Source organism: Malus domestica, chromosome 13 (genome assembly GCF_042453785.1).
Source record: "Malus domestica chromosome 13, GDT2T_hap1".
NCBI classification, from domain to species: domain Eukaryota; kingdom Viridiplantae; phylum Streptophyta; class Magnoliopsida; order Rosales; family Rosaceae; genus Malus; species Malus domestica.
Window position 1 is genome coordinate 38,487,496 of NC_091673.1, and position 10,339 is coordinate 38,497,834.

The 10,339-nt window shown below is 36.9% G+C and overlaps 1 protein-coding gene across 1 annotated transcript; it reads right to left on the reverse strand.

The window, feature by feature from the left end:
- Positions 1-1,825: 1,825 nt before the first annotated feature.
- LOC139190983 (uncharacterized mitochondrial protein AtMg00810-like) lies at positions 1,826-3,143 on the reverse strand. Its single transcript, XM_070811479.1, has 2 exons — positions 2,222-3,143; positions 1,826-2,064 (listed from the first exon to the last, which is right to left on the reverse strand). Exons 1-2 carry the CDS (start codon positions 3,141-3,143, stop codon positions 1,826-1,828), a joined length of 1,161 nt encoding a protein of 386 aa, XP_070667580.1.
- Positions 3,144-10,339: the final 7,196 nt, after the last annotated feature.

Genomic DNA, 10,339 nt, shown 5'->3' on the forward strand with positions numbered 1-10,339 from the left:
CAATTTCTGTGTAATAGAACCTGAGTGTTTTGAAGAGGCATCAGGGGATGAAGCTTGGAGAAGAGCTATGTCCACAGAGATCAAAATGATAGAAAAGAATGGCACATGGGAGTTAGTTAATAGGCCATTTGATAAACCAGTAATTGGTGTCAAATGGGTCTATAAGACAAAGCTTAATTTGGATGGCTCAGTGAAGAAGAACAAGGCAAGGTTAATGGCCAAGGGCTATTCGCAGAAGCTAGGGGTTGATTTCACTGAGACCTTTGCACCAGTGGCAAGGCTTGATACCATTAGAACTTTAATTGCATTGGCAGCTCAAAAGGAATGGAAATTGTTCCAATTAGATGTCAAATCTGCATTTCTAAATGGTACACTACATGAGGAAGTATATGTTGATCAAACATAGGGATTTGAAGTCCAAGGGCAAGAAGACAAAATTTACAGACTGAAAAAGGCATTTATATGGTCTGAAACAAGCTCCCAGAGCTTGGTATGATGAGATAGATACATACTTCAACAAGTTTGGGTTTAAGAAAAGTCAAAGTGAAGCTACTTTGTATACTAAATTCAGTGATGCAGGTGTGCTTATTGTGTCTCTGTATGTAGATGACATTATCTACATAGGGAGTTATGATGAAATGATTCAAGAATTTAAGATGGATATGATGAAACAATATGAGATATCAGATTTTGTTACATCATTTCCCTGGTTTAGGCATAATTCAAACTGATAAGGGTATATTTATTCATTAGAAGAAATATGCCAAGTCTTTACTTGAGAAGTTTGGGTTAAAAGATTGTAAAGCTGTGAAGACTCCACTTGCAATCAATGAGAGGCTATATAAGGTTGATGGAAGTGAGGATGCTGATGAAGGCTTATATAGAAAAATGGTTGGTAGTTTGTTATACTTAGCAACTACTAGACTAGATTTGATGTATGCATTATGTTTCTTGGCAAGATTTATGCATAAGCCTACCAGGAAGCACATGGGGACAGCTAAAAGGGTCTTGAGATATGTACTAGGGACACTGGACTTTTGAATTAAGTATGTGAAGGGTAAAGCTGCTGTGTTGATAGGTTATTGTGAAAGTGACGGGGCAGGAAGCGTAAATGATATGAAGAGTACTTCAGACTATGAATTCAGCTTTGGTCGGGGATATTTTCTTGGGCTTCAGTTAAGCAATGTAGTGTGGCTTTATCCACTGCAAAAGCTGAATATGTAAGTGCTGCAGAAGCTACAACACAAGCAATGTGGCTGAGGTTTGTGTTATCTGATTTTGGAGAGGAACAAGTGGAGGCTACACCTTTGCTGTGTGACAACACCTCTGCCATAGCTATGTCCAAGAACCCAGTGTTCCACCAAAAAACAAGGAATATCAACATGAGGTATCACTTTATAAGGGATTCTATTCAAGATGGCACAATTGAATTGAACTACTGCAGAACAGAGGAGCAATTGACATACATTTTTACCAAGGCTCTTCTTAAAGATTGATTGGAGTATTTGAGAGATGCACTTCGAGTGAAATCAGTAAAACATTTAGAAGGGAGTACTGGTGTATAAATGTATTTGCTGTGTTGGTTTTATTATATGCAAGTTGTAAGATTTAATGTGAGCCTTTGGATCATATTCTATATGGCATCTAGATTAGATTGAAATGAGTCATAGCTCATGACAACTGTAGGCATCTTACATGATGACTTAAGAATGGATGGTTGTGATTGATTTGTAATAATGTGAGAGAGTGAGGTTGTTACTCACTCCTCTAATAGTAATATATGCTCTCCGATTTTCTTGTTTGCTAGTGAGGAATCCAATGAACCTTAAAGCTTCTGTTGTTGAGTTTCCATAAATGAAATCAACTGTGTTATGTAGTTTTGGGTGTCTCTGTTGAACTGGCTTTTGGAGTGAGTGTAGAGAGTGTCTTGGTAGACAACGACGGAGCATTGGAAAATGACTGACTTGTCTGCACCAGCTCGGAGGGCAACTGCTTGGTGTTTTGATAGACCAGCATTGTTTACATATGTTATGTCACAAGTTATAAATCTGTCTCCCATTGCAGCTGCAAAAGAAAGGAACTCTAAAGGAAACAAAATGAAGGACACAATATCTTTCCAAAAACATGACTCTAATAATTACAAAATATTTACATTCCTTTTTTTTTCCCTAAATATTGACTTATTCCAATACTCCCCCTCAAGTTGGAGCATAGATATTACTCATTCCTAACTTGACAAGCGAGTCATTGAACCTCCTACTACACACGACATGGGTAAGAATATCTACAAGTTGTTCCTTTGAGTTCATAAACGGTATTGACACAATCTTCTTTTTCAGCTTTTCTTTGATAAAATGTCTATTAACCTCAACATGCTTAGTCCTATCGTGCTGTACTGGATTCCCAGCAATTTCTCTAGAGGACTTATTATCACAATACAACTTCATTGCCTCCTTATGTTTAAAACTGCGACTCCAAAGCAATTTTCGTAGCCAAAGAATCTCACACACGCCATGTGCCATACCCCTATACACGACTTCGGCAGAAGACCATGATACCACATTCTGCTTCTTGCTCCGCCACGTAACCAAATTACCTCCAACAAATGTAAAATACCCAGATGTAGACCTTCTATCAGTCACATCACCTGCCCAATTAACATCAGTAAATCCCTCAATCCTCATATGTCCATGATATTCATACAAAATTGCTTTACCCAGGGCAGACTTCAAATATGCCAAGATTCTCATTACCGCCGCCATATGATCAACACTAGGTGAGTGCATGCATTGACTTACCACACTTACAACATAGGCAATATCTGGACGAGTGTGAGACAAATAAATTAGCCTCCCCACTAGTCTTTGATATCTACCTTTATCAATCGGTTCCTGATTTGGATAAATCCCCAAATAATGTTTCTCTACGATGGGAATGTCCACAGGCTTACATCCCAGCATGCCTGTTTCTTTTAATAAATCCATAACATATTTACGTTGAGACAAGAAATTACCTTTAGATGACCGAGCGACTTCCACGCCAAGAAAATATTTCAAATCTTCCAAATTGTTCATCTCGAACTCGGCTACAAGGTTTTGTTCTAACTTCATCATCTTTTCAGAATCATCACCTGTTATTATCATGTCATCCACATAAATAATTAAGGCCGTCACTTTACCACTTCTCCGCTTCACAAATAATATATGATCCGAGTGACTTTAATAATACCCAATACTTCTCATAACTTGAGTGAATCTACCAAACCTGCAAAAGGTGATTGCTTAAGTTCGTAAAGTGACTTTCGCAACCTACGTACTCACGTTTTCCCTCCGACATTGTACCCCTGAGGAAAATCCATATATACCTCTTCTTCCAAGTGCCCATGAAGAAAAGCATTTTTCACATCAAACTGTTTCAGTGGCCAATTCAATTTTGCAGCTAAAGAAATCAGAACTTGTACTGTATTCATCTTCGCTACTAGAGAAAAATTATCCTAATAATCAACACCATAAGTTTGAGTATAACCCTTTGCTACTAACCTTGCTTTATACATGTCTACCGATCTGTCTACCTTGTACTTGATCGTAACGACCCATCTACACCCAACCGGTTTCTTGCCTTTAGGTAGCTCCGTTACCTCCCATGTATCATTCTTGTGTAGTGCCATCATTTCTTCATCCATTGCAGCTGCCCATTTAGGATCCTTCAAGGCCTCTTCAACTCGGGTTGGTGCTTGGATTGCTTCCACATTATTTACCCATGCTTAGCGTTCCGGTGCAAGGTTCTTGCATGGCACATAATTTGCTATTGGATACTTTACTTTTCCTTCAGGAGAAAACCTGTCAGGAAGAACACCACAATTTTGCCTTGGTGGCAACTTATACGTACTTACATCATCATTTGGATTAGTTACATGAGCATCTATAGTACTTACCTCAGGGATATTTAGAGTAGACACATTGGGTGGCACTATCGAGCTAGAGAGAGAGGGTGATGTGGGTTCTGCAGGCGGCATTTCTTCCCCTGAATTACTTGGTTCGACAGTAGGTTGCTAGACTGTTATAGCTTCCTTGGCAGTTTCTTGCCGAGAGATTGGTGTCCCATTTTCATCCTTGTCGTCAACATATGCTCCCCCTAAACTACATATCACATTCTCTGGTACCTCTAACCACCCAAGATCAACTTGATCACCACTAGTGTTCTCCCCCTGGTGTTCTAAAGGTGATGAGATCGAAGAATAAAAATACTCTGATTCAGAAAAAGTAACATCCATAGTCACATACATATGTCGAGTTTTAGGATGATAACACTTAAACCCTTTATGTTGGGAGGCAAACCCAACAAAAACGCACCGAAGGGCACATGGATCCAATTTCCTATGAACATATGCTACACATCCAAACACACGAGGAGTAAGGGTATTAGTGGATACTACAGGAACATGTTCCGTCAATACTTGCAGAGGTGTACGGAATTCTACAACTCGAGATGGCATATGGTTAATCACATACACGACATAGGTAATGGCTTTAGGCCAAAAACGTTTAGGCACAGACACACCAATAAGCAAGGCACGAGCAGTTTCCAAGATATGACGATTCTTTCTCTCAGCAACCCCATTCTGTTGCAGAGTATGCAGACAGGTAGTTTGATGAATAATTCCACGGTCTTGTAGAAACCGGGATAACTCAGAATTTATGTACTCTCCACCATTGTCAGAACGTAGAACTTTAATATCAGTGGAATACTGAGTTTAAACCATCTGTTGAAACACATTGACAGGGTCAATTGCAAGACCATAGCAATTGTACACCACTTTTCTTGCTGCAAAAACACAAGCAGCAACACTAAAAGACAAAGGAGAAAAAAAATGGATTGTACATTGCAATTCCAGCAGCAACCAATCCCTATTTTTTTTTTCCTTTTGTTTTGGCAGACAGCACAGCAAAACTAGGGATGGGCAAATACCCATTGGTTATGGGTAACCGCGGTTACCCACCCATTTAAATTAAACGGTTACGGTTATGGGTAACCGTTTAGATAAATAAACGGTTATGGGTTTAACCGTTTACCCGTGAAATTTAAATGGGCGGTTATGGGTATTAACCACGGTTATAAACAGATAACCGTTTACCCATTTATTTTATATATGTAAAATTAACACAAACCATGTTCACTATCGAACAAAACTTAGATCAATGCTATTGACTATAGTGCATGATTTGTGTAGCATAAAACCTATATGATGTGCTCAATAACTTATATTTCTATTACTCCAATTTTTAATACAAGCCTACAAAGCATAAACCTTTTTGGCAAGCCACACACTGTTTGGCCCTCACCAACATGCATCGGTTTATTTTTTACACTATGCTAATTACAAGTGCATATTGATTATGTCTGTAACATATATATGCTTATATGCCGAGACATAGCCATCAAGGTTTTATATGAAATATCGTCGGTAAATTATTATTTCAATTATTGGAAAGGTATAAGGACTTAAAAAATTAAAATACGGAAATGTATGATGAATGTACCTATAACGGTGTTTAATTGTCAAAAAGAATACAATAATTTTTTTTTTTAAATTTTCAAGTTGTTAAAAAAAAAACATGTAGACGGGTGAAAAGTGGAAATGGTAAAAAAAGAAAAAAAGAAAAAAGATAAACGGGTTAAAAAGGGTAAATGGGTAAATGAGTATTAAACAGTTATGGTTAAATGCGTATGCAGTTATGGGTATGGTTAACCGTTTATAAACGGTTATGGGTATGGGTATAACTAATGGGTAAACGGTTATGCGGGTATGAGCATAAATGGTTATGGGTAAATAAATGCGGTTACCCGCCCGCCATAACCGTTGCTCATCCCTAGGAAAAACAATACAAGGACAACAACAAAGCACGGAACACTATACTACTCACCGTAAAGCTTGTAGCAACACATTTATAGTGCTGGACTTGATTACAGTCGCAACAGCACAAAGTTTTTGTTTAGGGTTTTGGATTGAAAACTAGCTCTCGATGCCAAATAGAATTTTACGGCTTAACCTTTATGTATTCCACAAATCTGAATAAAAGGTACATACAATCCTTGTTATAAAAGGAAACAAAATAAAGGACACAATATCCTTCCAAAAACATGACTCTAATAATTACAAAATATTTACATTCCTTTTTTTTTTTTTTCTAAATATTGACTTATTCCAATAGTTTTCATGTTATTGATAAACCTAATAATCTTACATGTTTTCCAAGTCAGCAATCCAGATCCGTGCAATTTGAATTAATGGATTCCCGCTCACCAAGTCAAAGTCACACTTTGGATAGCATCCGAACTCTTCCTTCCTCGGCTAATGAAAAATGACTAGCTCGAAATGACAATAATAGGGAATGAAGAACCAAAGTCCTACTCCATCTTAGACTCTTTCTCAACCGTGTAAAGCATTGCTCAGTTCATGTATTTGTAATTTGAATTCATTTGTACTTAGAGATAGGTTTATACTATAACAACCTCAACTTGTAAAGCTATATATAATCCAAGTGAAGACTCACTCAAATTAACTGGGTTGATCTTATGCATGTTGGATTTATTCCAATGTAAATCAACCTTAAATGGTCTACAACATATAATAGGAATGTAATTTTGGAGACTAATGTAGATATTGTGATTTGATCTCTTAAAGATATCAATCTTATATTAGGTGTCTTGTAATACAAGTAAGATTGATAAAGTCCTTCATTTTATGTGATTATGATACCTAACTGGTAGGCTAAAAAAGTGGGGTTTGGGATTCCTTTATTGACGAAATCTTACACTACTACAAAAAACACTTTGCGCAACGAAATAAGATTTGTTGCGCAAAGTATGATTTTGTCGCTCAAAACCTTGCGAGACAAAATTTTTGTCACGCAAAGCTCGTTACCATAGGGTTTGCCCAACGAAGATAAATATTTGTCGCACAAAGTTTTTGATTTTTGATTTTTAATTTTTAATTAAATTAATTTAATATTTCGCGCAACGAAATTAATTGTTTGCTAGACGAAATATTTTGTTGTGCAAGATATTTTATTTTTGTTTTATTATTTCTCTTATTTTAATTTAATTATAGTAATTGTTTGTGTGACGAAATATTTGGTAGCGCAAGATTTTTTGAATTTTTACCTTTTTAATTTAATTTAATTGTATCTTTATTTTTTTAATTACTTTAATTTAAATTGACATATTCAAAATAAAATTACATATGAAAAATAGTGATCAAATTATCCATATTATATATTACATTAAAAATGTACACATCAAATAACAAAATACAATAATAAAATCCTAATACAAGTCTAATGTGGTGGTAGTGGCGTGGGATATGGTCCAATAGCATCCTAATCTTCAACTTTCGCCGTCAAAGTCTCAACGATTCCCTACGAACAAAACAAACATGGTGAAATAACCAAAAAACAACATAAAATAATACCAAGAAATGAGCATAATCTCCCCTAAATTTGGCATACCCCAAACTCCACCCCACACCAAACCCAATTAATTAACTCCAAAAACACATATTAATGAAAAAAAATAAAAAAATTGGGGAGAAAATACCTTTTGGCAAGATTGAGAGTGAGTGAGAATGATAGAGAGGAGTGAGTGTGAGAGAGTGAGTGAGTTTAAGTGAGAGATAGAGAAGAGAGAGTGAGAGTGTCACATCCCGAAGTTAAGTGAGCTCCCAAAAGGCCTTGTGCTAGGTAGAGATGAGAATATACAAGTGAGAGATAGTGAGTGAGAGTGAGAGATAGAAAAGAGAGAGTAAGTGAGAGTGAGAGAGAAGAGAGAGAGAAGAGAGATTAAGTGAGAGGAGTGAGTGTGAGAGAAAGGGTTGGATTTGAGGAGAGGGAAGGAGATGAGAGGTAAAAGAATAAGAAAGACATTGAGAAAATTGTGGATGAGTTATTTTGGTTTTAAAAATTGTATCACTTTGTGAAACAAAGGATACAAGTTTGCGCAACGAAATATTGGTCGCGCAAAGTCTTACATAAAATTTCCCACGTCCCATTTTTGGCGCCTGCCCAAATTTTTAGGATTTTGCATGACGAAAGATTTGTCGCGCAAAGTCTTAAATATTTTTTTTTAAATTCCCGCTTCCCATTGAAAAGAAAATAATTTTATTTTACAATTTTAAATATAAATAAATTAAAATAAATAGGCTTTAGGCGACCAAATATTGATTCGTCGTGCAAAGAAAATTGACACATCCCAGCCCCGACCTACAATTCCCTAGCACAAATATTGATAAGAATTATGAGACGTTATTTGATAATTATTCTAGGCGACGATGGTTCGTGATGCCTCGATACTCGTGCTAGGTAGAGATAGGAATATACATATAAGGCTTACAGGATCCACTCCCCTAGGCGATGTGGGATGTTACAAAAATAATTTAGTTTAATAATATAAAATATAAAGTTATATAAAAAACAAATAAATTGGGTATTGTAACATCCCGTCCCTAACTTTACGATTTTATAAATTTTAAGATAGTGAATTAACGAAAATGCCTAAAGGTGAGATTGTTGACTTTTGTTGACTGTCATTTCGAGACGTGTATTGACACACCGAAGTCAAGGCGTGCTGGCCGTCACCTGAAGGTGACGTAACCAAAAGTGTAAGTGATGTAAAAATGTGAATAAATTAAAACCGAAACTAGAACTTATTTAAACTAATAAAGTGACTTTGCAGTAGTGGGTAGAACCCATATAATACAAATATTCAGAGCATAGATGACAAAAGAGTGTGCAATCGGAACTAATTAAAGTGCTTAATACACAACCGGGATTAGTTCCTACATTTATTTAGATATGTCAGAATCATCAGCTCCTACATTTATTTAGATATGTCAGAATCATCAGCTCCTTGTACACCACAGAGAATTTAGCTATCTAAGACCTGGAGGGGTGAAAAACAGAAGGGTGAGTGGGCACAAAAACAAAGGTTTATAAAACACATTTATTTTCCGAATATACTAACCCCTCGCTGTAAAACATGTATAGTTTCCAGAAAATCATACTAGTATGAGTATGAAAACAACAGTAAATAACAATAATGCTAGAATATGCCAAACTACAATGTCACAACAATAGCATAATGAAAACAGGTTGCTTATCAATCTACGCTAGCAAACGAGTTCATGCAGATAGTTTCTGACATGTACAGGACTATGGTGTAATGTATAAGTACGCTCTAGTGCTACAATCACGTGAAGACTAGTGATAATCACGGTCACCTACGAGTCAGAGTTGCCTAATCCAAATTGTACGACAGGACTGGCACCTACTTGGATCCATGGCGAGCGTGCAGTACAGAAGTGAACATACACTTGAAAGACTAGCATTGGCCCCGAGCGAGCACTAACACCGAGGTGTAGCAATGATGAGCATACTACATGCATAAATATAAACATGCCTAACCATTTAATAATTCTAGTCAACATAATAAAGTTACCTATGCATCTTTGACGGAATATTTCGTCAGACTTGATAGAATATTTTGTTAAACAATTAACAGGGTTTAACGGCATTACCTGACTCCGTTAGAATATTCCCTCAACTTTGATGGAATATTCGTCATCTTCTTCGATGGACCTTTGTCGGTCGCCGCCGTCTGGTTTCGCCGGGAACTGGAAAACTTCACCGATTTCTGGGGAAAAATTCAAATCTTCATAACTTGCTCATATCTCAACCATTTTTGATGAAATTTATATAGAAATGAAGCTCTTGAGGAGTAGAACAAGTCTATACCTTTTGGAAGTACAAAGATGGATGGGAAGAGGCCTGAAAATGCCTCAAAAGTCTCAACCTAAAACTCGACTCCTCGAAACCGTGTGTTTCGACATGGTCTGCACACTAAACTTAGCCCAGGGACTCCAGGAAGTTGTGTGGATGCTTCCACAACCTCCAAAACTTCGTAACTCGGGTGGGATCACATTGGAGTAAACTTGTCTAAGTCGGAGCTTCTGAGTTGACGAGTCAAAACTCAACCATTTGAGAATTGGTTCGTAAGGTTAGGTTCATAAGGATGAGAGGATCGCGATGATAATGGTTTTATGCTCGATCTGTGAGGTTTTGATGATGATCCTTGGTGTTGCAGAAAAGAAAGAGTCTCAGGATAGAGAGAGAAGAAGAATATAAGAGAGAGTGAGATGATGTTTTCTGATTGGTGGAGAGATGTGAGGGATGGATTTGATTGGTGAGTCTGATTGGTAGAGATATGTGAGGGATGGATTTGATTGGTGAGTGAACAACAAGTCACAGTTCCAATTTTAAAGAAGAAAAAGGATAGGATTTTGTAC